The following is an 18,912-nucleotide window of genomic DNA, read 5'->3' on the forward strand; positions in this document are numbered from 1 at the left end:
TTGTTGGACCGACGCCTGGTGCAAGTTGTGTGCTTAGACGCGAGGAAAGGTAGCCATTAGTTGGCCGTGATTATGCAAAATGCAGCGTAAATAGGTACAGGCTACATGGGTAAACCGAAGGCGGATAGCATGGAGAATACAAGGCATAGTCAGGAGATGAGAGTGCATAACGATATAGTATTACGTGGGAGATCTACGAGCTCTCCAGCGCGTGGTGAAGAGTGAGCTCAGGAATCGGAACGGTCTTTTCGCGCGTTGCGACAGTGAACTTATATGGCCTTGAGAACCAGTCTCGACTGTTGGTCAGATCATGAAGAATATTAGAAGGAGCTCGAGACTGTCAGTGTAGTGGATGCGCACGAGCTTTGTCGCCGTCTGATGGTTCGGTTTTGCAACGACGAGGACCGATACAGATCAACCGAGAGGCAAGCGAAAGCGGCCATAGCCCTGGGACACCAAGCGTCAGCGGGGCCCGCGATGAGTCTGTAAAAGAGTGTGTGCGTACCTATGGGCTTCTTAGGTTCGGGGCTGGTGGCAGGTTTGGAGGGCTGAGACAACGACGCAAGTCGCTCCTGCTCCAGCTCCTTGAAACGTGCTTCAGCACGAGCCTGCGAATCCAATCGTATCCTGACGAGTCTTAGGGTTCAGTGAATGGCAAATGATCAGAGGCGAAATTTGAGACGCACTTCGTCAAAGCCGCGATTTCTTCGAACAGGAAACGTGGATCGGTCACCGCTTCTACCTTCGATAAGTCATACTCCGGTCTCCCTGTTATAGGTATGATCTGGGCCTCCGGGGTGTTCCCGTCGAACATGGCTCGGAGGAAGACGTTGTTGACGGCGTCGACTTCGGAGTTGGCGGATTCCTCGCTCTCGGCGTCGCTGTGGACGGAAATGTGCTCAGAGGCCTCAGATTCGTGGTCGTCTTCGTCTTGTTCCTGAATGAGGGTGATCGGCGGAGGTGCGTCATCGGTTCTTACCCCCTTGTAATACTTGTATGCATTGAGGCCTCTGAAAGGATAGGGATAGGCGTCTAGTGGTACAGAGCGGAAGAAATATTATTGAGCCCTTGAATGAGCTCAATCTGGGTACAAAAGCATACCGTCCACATTGTAAAACTGGGCTGCCTCCAGTAGGGCTTTACGCTCCGTCTCATCCTCGTTCCAAGCCCTGCGCAAGCGACTCATGTCCTGGTGACTGGAGAAAATCGCAGCAGAGTAATCCTGCGTGCGAGTAGGTATGCGAAGAATAGTGAACATCGGTGAATGATGGTAAATGTTATCCCATGGGAATGGTTTGGAAGGAATAACCGGTAGTCTCCCGGTCGGATGTTGAGTAGCAGGAGAGATGGGCAAACACATCGCCGCCTGAACGCATCGTCGCTCAAGGTCTTCTCCTGACGGCAAACCCTGGCTGAGAAGACGTATACGCATTCTGTGAAGTGGGCGGTCGGGTAAAGGCAAGTCCAGTGTCTGTTGATCATAGAGAATGATGAGTCACTCGCTGTGAAGAACGTTATTGTTGACTCACGCGTTCAGCCAAGCCGATGTAGGTTCCACCATTGATTTTCTGTGCAGCGGAAGTAGCCTCCGGGTCATCTAAGAAGTCGACTGAGGCTATATGGTCGAGAGAGAAGGCAAAATAACACGTCAAGAAAGGGCAGAAGCATAATAAATCATCCGCGTCATCAGAATCGGGGCCATGCCACTGGCAGTACGTGCGACGCCGTTGATGAACCATTGAGACCTAGCGAGCTTAAGGATGTTGACTTCAAGAAGTCAAAGGCTCTGTTTGCCATAAAGGCGAGTATATAAGCTGCACATACTGTCGAAAACGGAACAAAGCTCGGTTTCAAGGTCGATGGCGAAAGCCAGCCGGGCTCGAGGACAACAATAAGATTCTTCGGAACAAGCCGTCCCCGGCAGTTTGGTGCAGGCCTTGGGCTTTTTGGCCACCAACTGCCAGCGGACCGACCAGTGGATGATCGGACCTTGAGCTTGAGGCCTAGGTTCGTCAAGTCTAACCACTCCTACTATGTCCTCAGGCTGCAGGCGGCCTGCACTGGTGGCCCTCTCTCTGCCAACAAGTCGGAACGTAGTACCTCCAGAGCTGACTGGACTTGTTTCAACTAACGACTTGAAGATCCAGTGTCTGAGATCATGCGATACACTTCAGGTTGTGATGATTTTTCGCCCAGGAGTTCATTATTGTTCATGAAACGAGCCAATGCAGCCATGTAGCGCTTGTACCTGTACTCAGCGCCACCGGGGCTCCCTTGTTGTTGTCTTTAGGTACGCCTATTTCCCGTCCAGTAGCGTAATCTCCCTACGCATCACTGCGGGAAGTATCGCCAGTGTTTCGTACATAGAAATCCTGTGCTGTTTTCACAGGAAAACCCTGTATTACGTACCGGTATAGTACTGTCATATCCAGTGGTCGAGCACTGGAGATCCCTGCAAAAAACACAGGATGCTCCAGTACTTTTTGACACTTCTTACCGGTTAATCCTGTAATACTCTACCGGGTTTCCCAGTACATGTGTACCACACTTTCCTATGCCGAGTGATAGGATTACCTTGTAGCTGGCCACGGGTTTTCCGGGAATTTGAGCGGGGGCATCCAGTACTTCATTACAGGCTTGTACAGTAGTATTAGGTCCGGCTGAATGACACGGTATTATGTATGGTATGTATGTAGCGTAAGTCACTGTATGATTATGTGCAAGAAGAATCATAGGATAGTGAGGAAGAGGTAGAATACGGATAGAAATGTAGCAGTGTGAAGGTCAAGAAATAGTATCTAGTAGACGTGAGCAATCTGCAATCAAATCCAGGCAACAATATGTGTCGAACGAGGCAAAAGTAATAATAGATGCGAGATAGACAACCAATAAATCTAGAGTGTCGATGTCGGTTTCTTTCTACCTTGACGATGAGACCTACGAAGACGAACAGCCTGCTCGATGAAAAGAAATGAGTCGAGACATGTAACACAGTAAGAGGCAAGAATACTTACATTGTCTGGCTTATGTGTGCTGTTATACTTTGCAGCGTCATCGAGAGGAGCAGATGGTGACGCGAGAGGAGCCAACGACGATGCGGGACGAGCTGACGACGATGCGAGAGGAGCCGATGATGATGCGGGACGAGCTGACGATGATGTGAGAGGAGCCGATGACGATGCAGGAGGAGCGGACGGTGATGGTGATGATGGTAATACTTGAACCTGACGAGACAGCGAGTAAGTAAAACCGAAGGCATTGAATACAAATGGTAACAATACAAACCGATGGGGGATGGCTGGGCTTCTGCACCTTGATAGGTTTTGGTACAGGACGAGGCATAGTACGCAACTAAAAATGAACCATCAAATTGAGCAAGAGCAGAAAAGACGTGATCAAGAAAGACAAACGAACCGTGGAGAATTCTGCGGATGCCTTGGATTGCTCTGTGCTTTGAGCAGGTCTGTTCATTCGACCATGTCTCTGACGGCCAACATTCTTTAGCGTTGTCAATCAGCCGCGGCATGTACCCTTATCGTACCTCTCCGAGGATTTGCTTCTGAAACTGACGAATGGCCCTTCCAGCCTGCAAGCGTGTCGCATGAGATGGCGTATCATCGTCCTCGTCCACTACACTGAACTGCGCCTTTCCGTATTCAACGCTATCGAGTCGGATGTCGTTGGCTTCAGCAACACTCGCGGCGAACCCGTCACGCATTATCAAGCGGTTCACAAGTTCTGGTATGAGCACATAGGCTCGGAAAACTTCTTGCGTCACAGGCTTGATAGCGTCGAGAAAGGCTTCAGAGAACCATTCGTCGTGGGTGACATCATTAATGATGCCCTCGAGAAGGAGCTTCCCGACGTCACCGTAGCTGCCAAATAAGGAGTCAATCAATGTTCTTAGACGAATAGCACGGTCGAGCAGATGGGTGATCGCGAGAGAAGGAGACATGCGTACAAGCCGGGGTACGAGATGCCAAAGGTGATAGCACCGTGATCCGTATTCCTTGACTTAAAGCCCTCTGCCATCTGCTGAGGCGAGTAGTTGTCGCACAGCATCTGCCACACTACACTATCTGAGGGCTGATCCACAATAAAGAGATCGCGGAGCTTCCTACTCTCGCTGGTCGCATTCTCAAGGAGAGCATGAGGATCAAGCTCAGTGGGCCACCCCTTGCTCTGCCCTCGAGGCCAGTGCAACTGTTCAAAATGAAGCCTGCTGCAGAGATCTTTCTCTGCGGCCAGAAGAGCAAGACAGCTCTGTATGTCGCCGCGATCGCGCTCGCGTGCACGACAAGTGTCCCATCTTTCTAACAGCTGACGGACGGGTGTGGATGGACAAAGTGGAATGACACAATCGCCACACGGACATCCACTATCTTTGTCCGAGTCATCGCTGAATTCATCAGACACTGGAAGGCCACGCTTTGCGTGCAACGCAAAGGTGGGAGATGGTAACGGAGAACTAGGAGGCCTGTGGTCTTCCGCCCAGGGAGGTGAGATAGAAGGGAACTGAGCCGGCCGACGACGCTCTTCTGGATTAGCGCGAGGCTACACGAAAGGAGCAAACCGTTAGTTTAAGCTGTATATCAGGATGTGGTTGGAGTATAATCACAGTCGAAGGTAAAGTCCCTGCGACATGCCCATTTCGGACGATATCGTTCGTGATTATCTTCTTAGTGGAGCGCGTACACTAAAAGAATTTGTGAGCACCACGATACGCTGTTGATGCATGAGTTAACACACCTCGACGTGCTCGTCCTCGTCGGCGACATCGCCACCGTCTTCGTCGAAGTTGTCAACATTTTTGTCGACGTTGCCACCATCTTCATCCATGGACCGTGTCTCCTTCTCGAGTGGAGCCGTGTTCTTGCCCTTTGTCGCCATTATGCGCTGTGTTGACACATCCTTCCCCTGGGTTACCACTTCCTTCGCCTTCGCCTTCGCCTTCGCCTTCACCGTCGCCACCATCTCTTCAGCACCCGCATCGGTATTCTCTCCAGACACATCACGACTTCCCCCTGGAACCTCTTTCGTGCGTCTCGTCGTACGCTGCTTCCTAGTCGCCTTCTCCACATCTAGTGTCCCGCTTGCATCATGTCTAACTTGCGCTAACACCTCCTCTCTTGCAGCTACCTCGTTCCGCGTCCCCATCACCTCTCCACCCACAGTCAAAGCCTCCTTTCCCGTTGCCAACTTCCGTTCCCTCACCGCCACCCTACCCTTTGCCGCCTCCTTTTCTCCATTCATCGCCACACCCTTTCCTCTTGCTCTCGCACTTCCATTTGCGACGCCATTGGCCCTTGTTAACTTCGAAGTCTCGGCGGGTGCGGTGGCGGTAGCGAGAGGCTGTCGGGGTGATCCAATGGTTCGCAAACCGAGGCGAGCGTCCTTCTTCCTTGCTGTGGCGCTAACCGGAGCGATACGGGCGTTGGGGTGATGGCTGGCTCGTACTGGTGAAGGCTGTTGTTTGGGCAAATTTTGATCCTCTTCATCTTCCTCGTCGCTCATAATAACGCGTCTTCGGCGAGGTTTCGGTCGGCTTTCACGCGCAAGTTCATTTGGAGGCTGTTGTTGCAATCGCGCAGCTCGTGTCTAAAGACTGATGTCGGAATCTAGTTATAGTATGAACATAGTGAACACGTACCTGCGAGCGCGTTTGACGGACGGTGGGCTCCGTCGCAGATCGCGGATCAGGTCGCGTTGGTATTTGTTTCGAGAGAGCGGCCTATAAAGAGGTGAGAGAGAACCAATTTCAGCGCCAATAACTAATAACAGGTCACCAAAAACTTCCTACATTAGCTGGAGTGCGCTTTCTGGAACTTGAAGGGATATTGACGATATCCTTCAAAGGGACATCGTCTGAGTCCGTCGTGTCAGAGCTCGGCATTTCAGAATGCGATGCCTGTGAAAGCAGAGCCTAAGTACGAGCTCCGAAGATACTGTGAGAGTTTCACGACTTACCTGTTTACGCCGTTGTCTCGGAGGTAGCTCAGGCTGATCTTCTTGAGATCTTCCCTGAACCTCCTGAAAGGATCTCTAGAGATACCAGAGTCAGCGATGCATGTAAAGGAGACAGGATATGAACTCGCCTTCTGTCCACGTGCCGGTAATGCAGCTCTCCAGAGTGATCGCAGACGACTAGTATCGCCCTGTCCAAAGCCATGAAAGCCTGATGAGCATAGTCAACTCTCACAGTGATGCTGAACGTACATTACTCTCCGGCCTCTGGCCGGTGCGCAAACCTAGAGTACACTGAATAGATGTGAATCCCTCCGGTCACAATAGCGTCACCAAGGCAAGAGATTCTCTTACCGCTTTGATCTTATGAATCTCCCTGCGTTTCCGCATCAAACTCGTGCTCTAGAAGAGACAACGACATTATAAATGGAGGTCAGCGGAATGGAGTCCGACAGATACAGATACACAGAACCTTTGAATCTTTCTGCATTGGTAATTTTGGCGCGAGATCTTGGGGAACTGCTTGACGTCTCTGATTGCGCTTGGTGCGCGATAAGTGCATGGAGATAGTATTTTGACGGAAAGTAAATACCTGGCGCTTCTCCACTCTGTGATTCGGTTGTGTGTGAAACAACTGTGGCGCGCTGCCAAAACCCGTCCACTCTTCCTCCCCGTCATGAGCAAAACCAGTCCACCCCTCTCCATCTTCTACTTCACCGTCCACCCTTCATCTAGTGTTGAGAAGGCACAAGATAAAGTTTAGACTATATGAACAGACTCACGACTTAGCAACATCCTCTCTCTCACTCTCGTCGTCGTCACTACTGTCAGACTCTTTCTGCCCTCTCCGACTAGCGTTGAACAGGTATATTTTGAGCATCGCCTCGACTGGCCAGGCACGTTCATACTGCTTGACCCACGGAAGTTTCACGATGACCTGTATGTTGTTTGAGCATTGGTAATACTCTACATCAGGGAGGAGATGATCGAAACATACATCTAGCATGGCTCTAGATCGGGAAAAAATGTCTTGATCACGCCAGGTCCGACCCAGTTCCAGAAACTGATATGCAGCGAGGTGAATTTGGCGCTATCCAAATACTTTCTCAGTCGTCCTCTATATGAATAAGGTGTGGAAGGAAGTACTGACCCGCAACCTTGCAACATATCGCGAACCGCGTTCCGAGTTCAACCTCATCTCTGTCTCCAAATGATATCCGCGACGAGATACACCATTAGGAGATCGCCCAGGCTCTCCTTTTGGTTTCGGAATCAACTGGCCATTCGTGGTGAGAACAGGACCACGATGTGCCTTGGCTTTCTCGCGCTCGTTGGTTCGCTGGTCGTTTGGTCGGGTGATAGAATGAGATGATGAAGTGGTGAATGGGATGGTGGGTGGCATGAGGCCCTACGGCGCGAAACCGACTTTGCTGATGGAGGCAAAAACGACACGACTGGTTGGACGCGATGCTCGAAGCCTTTTTCAACATATCACGTGGTGCCACGGACTGCTTTTGCCACTGTGGCACGCTATATGAAGTGGCACCCATCACCTACGGAGGACTGTTTCCTCTAATCTCGCCGTAGTATCCAGATTCGACTTATGTACTACATGTGGTAGATTGGTGAAGTGTGAACACAAAAACAATATCAGCATGGCCTGAGATTCACACAAAGTAGGCAAATATGGATGGCTTGGAATAGCCTGTGTGGCGCCGCTCAGAAATCTACACAAAATAATACAGTACATCAAGAAGCCGCCTCGGTGAAAATTGTCCGAGCATATTGAGCACTAATATCTACAAGTCCCCAGTGTGCTCCTTTTTTGACACGTCCAATAGGACCTTGTATAGTGCGTAGGTCCACCACAATAGGTGCAGTGAAGTCCTGTTCACGATGAAATACTACCTTCTCAGTGGCATCATCACCGTTGGTGGAGATTGGCGTGATGAGTGCAAATAGAAGTATCCGATCTGATAAGGTGCCCCAGAAATCGTCGGAAGGAAGTTGGCATTCTATGATCTCTTCAAGGCGTCCGTAGAACACTGCTCGGATCTCTGGGACTTCAGTGTGTTGAGACTGATTGCGTGGCCTCTGCCGTGTTATTGGACTTTTGACCATAAGCTCATACTATTAAAAACAAGGTGAGTAAGTACTCAATATCACAGAAATGCAAGAATAAAAATACCCGGATATACGACCGATCACGCTCCCTGTTTCCTCGTCGCCCCATCGCCCATCTTGCACAGATGGACTGTCCGCTACTCGCTATTCTCACTCTCCCCCACAAACTCATGACTCCCGGAAGCTTGGAAAGGATATGGTTACGTGGCTTTCCAGGAGTAATTATCTCAGAAAGATACTTGGCAATCCTGATGCGGATATCAATGCTGGGCTCATATGTTCTTTGATGAGGAGAGCCCAATATGCTGACAGGATCTAAAATGTGAATAATTTAAATTTCAATGAGACAGCAAATACAATATCAGACTTACAGCCAGGTACAATGTTCTCAAAGCGAGAAATGTCAGGTGTATCCTCCATCTCCAAGATGTCATCTAGCCCTTCAAACCGGGTCGAGAGCTGTTGAACATAGGCCATATCTAAAATGTGTTGGTTTAATGTGCCTCTCGGGTTGCTTTTCTGCCGGATTTTACGTTTGAGAATACCACAGAATCTTTCCATGAAGAATGTCCATGTCACCCATACAGGACCATTGTGTTCAATGTCATCAACAACATGGAGAAGGCCATGAATGATGAGGTTGCATGCGGGAAGACGATCAGAGTTAAACTGGTAGTAGTATCTGTGATTGAATCAGTATTGAGAAAGAAACAAGTTGGGTACTTATGTCAGAGACATCAAGACATACCTTTCGTAGAATTCCACCCATCTCACAATATCCTCACGGAGCTCCATCTTTTCATTGCTGCTAAGATCCCACTTTAGACACCGTCTAGCAATCTTGACAAGGTCCATGAAGTGGTCATAAAACTTATCATCTGGGAAGCGGCCTTTCAAGACAATGGGAGCGATGTGGATCATCCAAAAAGACCACGACTCTGCAGTAAAAGCACTCTGCTCTGTATGTATGTTGTGAAGAACACGAACAAATTCAGATGGAATATGAGAAACACAAGCAGCGGTTTCAGCTCCGATCTTCTCCCAGTTTGAGCGGACTATGATGTAGTTCTGGGTTCCGGAGTCAAGATTGCGGTATTCACCCTTCCACATCATCACCATGTTTGGGAAGAGATTCTCAAAAAAGAGGTGTAGAAACTCCCATGAAAATGAGCGAGCATAGTCAATGGACTGTACACGGCGACCTAGCACAGGCATGCCTTTGATCCCTAGACGCATCGCAGCGCGATTGCGAGCTGTACTTTGATGTGCAGGTACAGATTGTATCTCATCAACTGCGGATTGCCAGTCCTCATGGGTGCGGAGAGGAAGATTTCGAGGATCATACTTCTGTTGGGTTGCCCCGGGAGGAGTAAGAGGATAATAATAGGTCTTTCCTCCTCCTTCAATGTCACGTACACCATGGATCTCGCAGGAACGGCAAGGCACAATAGCATTGTGGCCTTTCATATCAAGCATTTTTTCGATCATGAGGATGTCTGCAGCACCAAGGGTAGCATATGCTCGTAGCAGAAACTCTTGTCGTGAGGAAGCATTCCAGGTTGGAATGCCTTTGGCAAGTTCAACACATTCTTCATCAAAGGGAATGAGAAATGAATGCATATTGCGAGGTTGCTTCGGTGGAGGAATTACACCAAAACAGATTGCATGCTCAATGTGAGTGCGGATAGTCGGTGGTAGATTCAGGATCTGTATAAGAAATGGGATTGCCGATGGCCCTTTCTTCCAATTGTTAAACAAGCGGAAACCGTCCCCACTGACACAAAATGCAATATCAGTAGGTTGGTTGAAATACTTGTATGGCTGCTCTATGCCATCAATTACAACGTAGGCATCTCGTAGCTTAGAATAGCCATCACCATCAAAATAGTCTCGTGTGCCACCATTAGGAGTTGGCTCAAAGCGATCACGATAAAGCATAAGATCAGCCATGTGCGGACGACTGAAGAGTGCCTGCAGTCGAGGGATGATAGGAATATAGCAAAACTGGGATGCAGGTCTCTGTGAAGCATCATAGCGTGGTGATTGGCAGTAGGGACAAGTCGTCAACTTTGCCCACTCTCCAACAAAGCAAAGGCACGAGTTTGAACAGCAATCGTACCACTTCGGCTCAATCTGGCTGAGGATGGCTATACGATGCAGAATGACATATTCTGAGTTAATGTCCATCTTGTGATGAAAGATATTTCGCATCTGCTGAAATAGGCGTCGGGGCATCTCGCCAAAGTATTTGAGCGCAAATGCACGTATATCATCTATATCACTCTCAGTCAATTCTGGAATACCTGCAAAGTACTAAGTAAACAAGAATGACACCCTCCCATAATGAAAAAGTATATCCTACCAAATTGTGCTGTATCTTCGCGTGCGTCATTGGCCAAGTACAAGTCAAGCTCAGTTTTCAACTCATACAGGCCCTTGTGGTAGTCAAAAGGAAGGTGATCACCAGATTCATAAGGTTCAGAGTTGTCCGAGTCATCAGCAGGGTCAGAATCAGAGCAGGAAGCGTCAGGTTGATACTGCAGTACGCGTGAGGGAAGAGTCGAGAGACGGTCTAGTTGATCGGTGAGATCATCCTCTGAGATATCATCACCGGCTGCCATATTGTCGTCACCGTAGAGCTGGTGCAGCTCATTATCAAGAGATGGTGATATGGAACGTGAACAAGGAGGTTGGTCAAAGGTCAAATCATTCGTGATGATGTCCACCTGATGGGATGAATTACTGTGATCGTCATGGGCAGGATGTGAAGCGAATTGGTTCTCAGTGCTATCACCACCATCCGAGCTGCGATCCAAGTCATCAGTGACTGATGACTGTAAATCAGAGTCGTCGCCCTCTTCAACGACCCTTTTATAGTGGCGGTATCTCGTGCGCTGAGAACGTGGTGCGTGGCACGAAGGGCGACAACGGCAAACGCGTGTGCCCGGTCTGGCAGACCGAGCCTTGTGCGGAGACATCCAGATAGAGATGGTATGTGTCTTTCGAGGTCAGTTCGAGGTAGAGGTGAAAGACAGAAAGGTGGAAAAGAGACCCATGTAGACGTTGATCGATGGCGAAAGATGATGGACGACGCTCAATAAAACAAGGTTCACGGCCGGAGACGGCCGGCAGAGCCATCGGTGCCACAAGAACTCACAGGACCCCTGCATATCCCGAAGGAGGTCCCATCCTGGTGCGACAATTTTTGGCCCAAAAATCAGCCTTTGTCCGATCCGTAGTGCGGACCAAAGGGCCTGGTCGCCCGCGAGGTACCATCGGCGTGCGGACCAAACAGGGCTGCAGATTTCCCGATATCGGTGGCGGCTGAGGCCATTTATTTTCTTTCTCCGACGCCTGACTGCATTGTTTCGAGTTGCATTCCGGCGGACTGTACCTGCTGGGTTGTTTATTTCAACAATATCGAATTTCAGACCATAAATCAGGTTCTTTCGTGATTTTGTCTTTTCGTCGGATCTCGCTGAATGGAGCCCGAGAGTGTCCGAGTCGTCTCTGTTACTCTGTACCTGTGTTAGTCGCTGTTCAGCGTAGTGCACGTGTCTGTTTACTCGGTCTGCCAGATTCTTTCGTTTTCCTCCAACCCGTGCCCTCCTATCGTTAGCAATATCTAAGGTCATCAGGCAGACAAACATCGACGCCGACACCTAAGGCTTTCCCATCACAATGATACCGGTACCTCAGGTAAGTATTAGCTTTGTTTTGGACCTTATGCGAGCGTAAGGGAGAAGTCATTCGAGCCTTGATTGCGATGCGGGGGAAACGGAAATTAGATGCAGTGCCACATTGACTCAGGGTGGCGCTGTGGCGCCACAAGAAAATAATCGCTCGGAAATGGAAGTGGAGGCTAGTGGAGGTCGATTGGGAGCAAATTGAGGGTGTACATCAGTATATGCAGTTCAAAACCGGTTGGAGCAATTTTTGTTGATTTTATATGAATATATGGAAGGAAAAAAATGCGAATTTTGAGGTACCATCCTATCGTGCGGACCAAAAACGAAAATTTTGAGGTCCCATCCCGTTCTGCGGACCAAAATGGTCGAAATTCTGAGGTACCATCGTCATGCGGACCAAAATATACCCAAAATCGTGCGACAAAAAGGGCAAAATCTGGGGATTTCGGATGGGACCTCCTCCGGCATATGCAGGGGTCCTGAACTCACGCTATGGATGCATTGGACCTTTCAGCGTTACCGCTGACTTCGTTCATGTACATCTCTTTCCAAATTCCAAACACTCTGATCACACTTCGGAAGCTCTTGAGCCACGGAATTTACTGTAGCAAGGCATTGGGAGCTCCTCTAGATCAAGTACAGGATATCCCGGTTGCCCAGGTACAGGAAAATCCAGCGAGAGCTCACGAGACATGTGGACACGCAATAATACTATCATACAGTGCTATATACGACCGCTAAACAATGGTACTGAGGTCTATCTCACCTAGAAAGAGATTCTGAGGGAGTGTGGAGTGCTGCCAGAGAGCACAGGAAAATCCAGTACTTTTGGGCGGTGACATTCTTACGGGAAAATCCGGTATTTCAGGGTAATGTACTGGATTTACCCATGAGTTGTGCAGGATTTACTTCCCGCAGTGGCATCACCTACAAAGGTAGCCTAAGTCGAGGATCTGTGCACACCCTGCACTACCTTTTCCTCCGATATCTGTTACCACTCGTTTCCCCATCGCTGGACGATCTTCTGAGGCATTGACTGTCTCGGCATCACTATTGTGTTCTTCCACCATCCCATTCCTTCATTGTCATGTCTCTCGAATCGGCATCTTTCGACAACGGTATACCGTTAGTAGGCTCGGTCGTGACCGGGACTGAAAGCGTTTACACCCCACTATACCGCCTTCTTGAGCAGCTAGGGGCAGGGCGAAAGTCGACGTCCGCTCTCAGTCGCTGTTCGAGACACTCTGGCAAACGCGGCAGACCGTGCATAGTCATGGAAGATAACGCAAACGAGGACCATCTATTTCCAGACATATGCATCATGGCGACATTCGAAGGAGCACACCCCTCAGAGCTCACATCCTTACATCGAGACTTCATTGTTCCTGTTTCTTCATCTTCTTCCCCCTCCTTCTCTTCGTCATCGTCTTCGTCAGAGAACTCCGATACCACAGAAGAAGACGAGATATTCATATCGCCCCCTGTGGAGGGAGGTGATGGCCACAGACAATGGATCGTAGCTTTCCCGTACACTGCCTCGAATCCCGTGAAACCACGTCCCCGGGTGGCATCTGCAGATGGACGTGCATCCCTTGTATCTCCGGAATCGCTCGATCTCCTATCCGAAATTTCGGAAAGTCGCCTGAATATCTGGCAAAAGAAAGCACGACGAGACCCGCAGTTGATTCGTCAAGTGCTCGGAGAAGTACAGGTATATCGAATCATATTCTCCGAAACACAATATCTGACCTTTTCTCTAGGCTCACCAGAGAAACGAGCAAGCCAAGTTTGTCGCCAAGTCTGGAATGAGTCTGTCGAAGGTATGGCCTTTCTACTACTGTGGTCACCGCTCGCTCACGCGTGCGGCAATGTATAGCACGCCCGACAGTCGGACACAACATTCGCCGACCTCACAAGTGATCTGAGCGAGCTCAAGGTTCACGACGCTTCTCATCAACGGCGCAACGTTTCACGAGTGGTCAGTCCTGCATTTATTATCGTCATCAACTACACTGGCTGATATGCACGGTGATGCAGAGCTTTTGCGAACGCCGGATGTCGCGAACTCTTTCTCAGGCAGACATGGACCACGACTGGCGTATGAGGCCCGAATCGGACGACACCTCTGCGATGGAGTCTGAATTGAAGATCCAAACACTTGAGACCACGTCAAGTAGAGCATCGATACTGGTATGCGGTCTAATTTTCCACTGATGAATGGTAATGGAAAGGCTAATATACCTGCTAGCTTTCGCCACGAAAGGGGAGCTTCCAGCACAACTCTTCGACGCCCACAGTCGCCGACAGACGATCGAGATTTGGGTTCAACAAATTGTTCTCCGGGAAGAAGGTGTCGGACAAATCGAACGTAGCCTGGAGAACATCGAAGTAGCAGGCTGGCATCGGTCACCATCTTATATTAATGTCTGTGCTCATGATATATATTATTGCTCTTCTCGCGACCGTGGCAGTATTTACACCTATAAATCGTCCACATGTTCATGATGATTCTTTCTGTAATGTTATGCATATGTACCTACTCATACGATAATACGATATAGTACACATTCGCATCCTACTGTCTTGTCTTGGCCTGATAGTAGCAACTGCCTAGTACAGCTCACCAGTTCGTCTCGTACTTTGTTCCGTCTATGGTCTCATTGTCGCACTACCCGATTTCTTGGCCTCGAAATCGGTTCATAACACGACTAATCCAATCTGAGTGTCTTAGTATGTTCTCATGTTGTTTACTTCTATCCAGGTATTCGATGCCGATATGTTCGGGACCGACGCCTGATGCAAGTCGTGCGATCAGACACAAGGAGACGTGACCATTGATTAGTCGAGACTGCGGTAAAAATAGGGTGTATGTAGATACATGATACATAGGTGGAACGAAAGGCGGATAGCATGGAGAATGCAAGGCATAGGCAGGACGTGAGGTTGCATGGCGATATAGTATCATGAGGGAGATCTTCGAGCTCTCCAGCGCGCGGCAAAGAGTGAGCTGAGGAATCGGAACGGGCCTTTCGCGCATTGCGAGAGCGAACTTGTATGGTTCTTAGAACCAGACTCATCTGTTGGTCAGAGCAGGAAGAATGTTAGGGGTAGTACGAAGCTTTTATTGTAGTCGAGGCGCACGAGCTTTGTCCCCGTCTGACGTTTCAGTTTTGCGACGACGAGGACCGATACAGATCAACCGAGAGGCAAGCGAAAGCGGCCATAGCCCTGGGACACCAAGCGTCAGCGGGGCCCGCGATGAGTCTGTAAAAGAGTGTGTGCGTACCTCTGGGCTTCTTAGGTTCGGGGCTGGTGGCGGGTTTGGAGGGTTGAGACAACGACGCAAGTCGCTCCTGCTCCAGCTCCTTGAAACGTGCTTCAGCACGAGCCTGCGAGTCCAATCGTATCCTGCCGAGGAAAAGGGATCGGTGAGTGGTGAGTGAATGATTAGCGGCGAAATTCGAGACATACTTCGTCAAAGCTGCGATTTCTTCAAATAGGTAACGTGGATCGGTCACCGCTTCTATTTTCGATAAGTCATACTCCGGTTTTCCTGTGATGGGTATGATCTGAGCCTCCGGGTTGTTTCCGTCGAACATGGCTCGGAGGAAGACGTTGTTGACGGCGTCGACTTCAGAATTGGTGGATTCCTCGCTCTCGGCGTCGGTGTGGACAGACACATGCTCAGAGACCTCAGATTCGTGGTCATCTTCGTCTTGTTCTTGAACGAGGGCGACTGGGGCGGGGGCGTCATCGGTTCTTACTCCCTTGTAGTACTTGTATGCGTTGAGCCCTCTAAGAGGATAGGGATATGTATCTAGCAGTACGAAGCGGATGCTTATTATTGAGCCATTTCATGGGTTTGATCTCGATACAAAGACGTACCGTCCACATCGTGAGACTGGGCTGCCTCCAGTAGGGCTTTACGCTCCGTCTCATCCTCGTTCCAAGCCGTGCGCAAGCGACTCACATCCTGCTCACTAGAGAAGACCGCAGCAGAATAGTCCTGAGTGCAAGTTGGGACACGAAGCGTGGTATACATGGGCGAGTGGTGGTACATGTCGGACCACGGGAAAGGCTTAGAAGTGATGGCTGGTGGTCGCCCCGTAGGATGGAAAACAGCAGGGGAAACGGGAAGACACATTGATGCTTGAACACAGTGTTTCTCAAGGTCGCGTGCCGTTGGCAAGCCGCGACTAAGAAGACGTATCCGTAGGCGGTGACACGGGCGCTGGGGTATAGGTAAATCTATTCCCTATAAAGCGGAGTAAAGTTAGCACACGGTCAGGAGCAAGTACAAAGGCTCGATTCTACTCACTTGCTCGGCCAGACCTACGTAAATCCCGCTCTTGATGCTCTGAGCAGCAATGGTTGCCTCTGTGTCATCCAAAAAGTCGACTGAGGCGACATGATCGAGAGAGAAGGCAAAATAACAAGTTATAAATGGGGAGAAGCAGAGATAATCATCAGAGCCGTCCTCGTTCTTCTCAGGGTGCCAGTAAGTGCGGCGGCGCTGATCGTGAGCCATCGTGGACTTGGAAGATGATCCTGCAAGTCGAAGAGCGCGGAGATTTCAGGGTTCCAAGCGGTTCTGTGCAAGGAGATCCCTAGTATAAGAGCACGGGTGAAGTTCGTAGCTGGATTATAAGGGGGACAAAAGACTTTGTGAGTCTCGTCAGGAACATCATGATTTAGTAAGTCAGGCCAATAGTAGCCAAAATCGATCAAGGGCCCACATTGGGCCCAAACTCCAACAAGAGACGCAAGGCCAACCGTGACAATAAGGATTGCCATCTTCGAAACAAGGCGTGTGGTTTGCGTGTGGTCACCAGGCCATGCTCTGGTCTCTCGATGGGGGTGAAGACTTACCCGGCATTTCGGGCCCAAGGGCCAACTGGTCCTTAGCCACCAACTGAACGTTCCCGTGACGACGTGCGGCCGGGCCAGCAATCTCACGCGCAATCAACACTTTTGGCGCAAACCAGATTCGGAACTGCCACAATCGTTTTCATTTTCTTCCCGGGCAGTCTTTCTTCTTCGTAACATGGTTTCCCCTTGGTGCGTCTCCGATCCAGTACTTGCCTTGGGTCTCATAGGCAATATTAGACAAGACTATCGTCTTCGGGCGCTCACGCGACTGATCACATACACGCACCGTCTTCCAATGTGAGACACGCTATTGTCAACAACAACTGACACTAAACTAGCGGAGTGAGCTTGCAGCGTGGGCACTGCCGACGTGCATCACCTGCGTCATCTGAGAACAAGATCGAATGGAATGGTGTTTTGACCAGGTACCTTCTCTCCCTATTTGGCTGGCCTTCTCACCGACAGCGATCCATCCATAAAGATGGCGCGCGTATTTTATCTTCCATATATTCTGGACCCCTTTGGACCACCCTTGTCATTCCCCCTCCGCCAAACCTTCTTCGCATCGCTGGGCGAGCAACAAAGGTATCGACTGTCTTGGTATCTCTCTACCGCGTTCTTTTCTCCCTCGTCATGTCTCTCGACTCGAATTCTTTCCCCGGAGGTGTCCCTCAAATAGGTTCAGTGGTGTCTGGGACTGAAAGTGTTTACACCCCGCTATACCGCCTTCTGGAGCAGCTAGGAGCAGGAAGAAAGTCGACTTCCGCTCTCAGCCGCTCTTCAAGATACTCCGGAAAGGCTGGGAGGCCCTGCATAGTCATGGAGCAGAACGACTACGAGGATCGCTTATTCCCTCAAATTTGTATCATGGCCACATTCGAAGGAGCCCACCCATCAGAACTCACAGCATTGCACCGAGACTTTATCGTTCCTGTGTCCTCTTCCTCTTCGTCCTCTCACTCATCATCGTCCTCTGACGCTTCACATGACATCGACGAGAACGAAATATTATTATCCCCCCCTGTCGAAGGCGGTAACGGTCACAGGCAGTGGATTGTAGCTTTTCCGTACATGGCATCAAATCCCGTGAAGCCACGTCGCCGGATGGAAGCTGCAGGCGGGCATACATCTTTTGCTTCTCCAGAATCAATCGCGTTACTGTACAGAATTGCGAACCGCCGTATGAACGTTTGGCAGGCAAGATCCCAGCGCGACTCAAAGTTGATACACAGAACTTTCGAAGAAGTGCAGGTACGCGCTCTGTTCCCCGGGACGCCCGTAGTGAATGTAATTTTGCTGATATTTCTCTCGTTCCAGGCTTGCCAGAAAAAAGAGCAGGCCAAATTTGTCGCCAAATCCGGCGTGAGCTTGAATAAGGTACCATGTTTCCAAGTTCTCCAAACCGTTGTCACAGCTTCTCACTCAAGTGGCCATGCATACAGCATACCCGGCAGTCGAACATCTCGTTCGCCGAGCTTACAAGTGATCTGAACGAGCTCGAGGTCCACGATGGTTCTCATCAACGGCGTAACGTCTCACGAGTGGTCAGTCTCGCATTTACTCTCGTCATCCATTGCACTGCTGATATGCACGGTGGTGCAGAGCTTCTGCGAACGCCGGACGTCGCGAACCCTTTCTCAGGCAGACATGGACCACGACTGGCGTATGAGGCCCGAATCGGAAGACGCTTCTGCGGTCGGGCCTGATTTGAAGATACAAACACTTGATACCACGTCAAATAGAGCATCTATACTGGTATGCCCTTCAATTTCTCCACTAATGAATGGTAACGGAAACACTAACTCAACTGCTAGCTTTCGCCCCGGAAGGGAGGCTTCCAGCAGAACTCTTCGACGCACACAGTCGCCGACAGACGATCGAGATTCAACTTTAAGAAATTATTCTCCGAGAAGAAAGCGTCGGACAAGTCGAATGCAGCCTGGAGGACAGTCGAAGTAGCATCATAGGTCCATCTTATGTTAATGTCTGCCATGCTCATGTTTTACGTTCAGTGCATTATATTTTTACTGAATACAGTGCATCCTCCACGCATGCATTATACTCCCTTCTTTCATGTTATAAATATGTATCTGCTCATACAATAATTCGAACTAATACTCATGCACATCCTATGACCTTGCCTTCGCCCAAGTTCTTGGTGTGCGCTCTTTCCGCTCCATTGCTCGCTATAGACAGAGAAGACCAGAAGGCGGGCGCTAAAGTCACGGTCACGTGAACATTGCCTTGTTCTGTTTCTTGCAGAACG

General features: G+C 49.8%; 7 protein-coding genes across 7 annotated transcripts; 2 read left to right on the top strand and 5 right to left on the bottom strand.

The window, feature by feature from the left end:
- Nucleotides 1–1,078: 1,078 nt before the first annotated feature.
- STEHIDRAFT_64420 (uncharacterized protein) lies at nt 1,079–1,739 on the bottom strand (the record flags this gene model as incomplete). The annotated part of the gene is made up of 2 exons (XM_007307781.1): nt 1,079–1,471; nt 1,530–1,739. The coding sequence occupies 2 exons, from the start codon at nt 1,737–1,739 to the stop codon at nt 1,079–1,081; spliced, it is 603 nt and encodes a 200-aa protein (XP_007307843.1).
- A 6,805-nt stretch (nt 1,740–8,544) lies between these two features.
- Nucleotides 8,545–8,712, bottom strand: STEHIDRAFT_41504 (uncharacterized protein; the record flags this gene model as incomplete). Its single annotated transcript, XM_007307689.1, has 1 exon — nt 8,545–8,712. A coding segment is annotated over one exon (168 nt), but the record flags the coding sequence as incomplete, so codon positions are not given.
- A 99-nt stretch (nt 8,713–8,811) lies between these two features.
- On the bottom strand, nt 8,812–9,708 carry STEHIDRAFT_63968 (uncharacterized protein; the record flags this gene model as incomplete). The annotated part of the gene is made up of 1 exon (XM_007307736.1): nt 8,812–9,708. One exon carries the CDS (start codon nt 9,706–9,708, stop codon nt 8,812–8,814), a length of 897 nt encoding a protein of 298 aa, XP_007307798.1.
- Nucleotides 9,709–9,825: 117 nt separating this feature from the next.
- Nucleotides 9,826–10,383, bottom strand: STEHIDRAFT_44898 (uncharacterized protein; the record flags this gene model as incomplete). Its single annotated transcript, XM_007307695.1, has 1 exon — nt 9,826–10,383. A coding segment is annotated over one exon (558 nt), but the record flags the coding sequence as incomplete, so codon positions are not given.
- Nucleotides 10,384–12,864: 2,481 nt separating this feature from the next.
- STEHIDRAFT_171074 (uncharacterized protein) lies at nt 12,865–14,473 on the top strand (the record flags this gene model as incomplete). Its single annotated transcript, XM_007308056.1, has 5 exons — nt 12,865–13,488; nt 13,538–13,597; nt 13,654–13,755; nt 13,815–13,967; nt 14,026–14,473. 5 exons carry the CDS (start codon nt 12,865–12,867, stop codon nt 14,167–14,169), a joined length of 1,083 nt encoding a protein of 360 aa, XP_007308118.1. The 3' UTR covers nt 14,170–14,473.
- Nucleotides 14,474–15,618: 1,145 nt separating this feature from the next.
- On the bottom strand, nt 15,619–16,305 carry STEHIDRAFT_64199 (uncharacterized protein; the record flags this gene model as incomplete). Its single annotated transcript, XM_007307761.1, has 2 exons — nt 15,619–16,032; nt 16,096–16,305. 2 exons carry the CDS (start codon nt 16,303–16,305, stop codon nt 15,619–15,621), a joined length of 624 nt encoding a protein of 207 aa, XP_007307823.1.
- Nucleotides 16,306–17,279: 974 nt separating this feature from the next.
- On the top strand, nt 17,280–18,613 carry STEHIDRAFT_160556 (uncharacterized protein; the record flags this gene model as incomplete). The annotated part of the gene is made up of 5 exons (XM_007308057.1): nt 17,280–17,897; nt 17,964–18,023; nt 18,089–18,190; nt 18,249–18,401; nt 18,461–18,613. 5 exons carry the CDS (start codon nt 17,280–17,282, stop codon nt 18,611–18,613), a joined length of 1,086 nt encoding a protein of 361 aa, XP_007308119.1.
- Nucleotides 18,614–18,912: the final 299 nt, after the last annotated feature.

The sequence above is a fragment of the Stereum hirsutum genome (assembly GCF_000264905.1).
Source record: "Stereum hirsutum FP-91666 SS1 unplaced genomic scaffold STEHIscaffold_14, whole genome shotgun sequence".
In the NCBI taxonomy this organism is placed as follows: domain Eukaryota; kingdom Fungi; phylum Basidiomycota; class Agaricomycetes; order Russulales; family Stereaceae; genus Stereum; species Stereum hirsutum.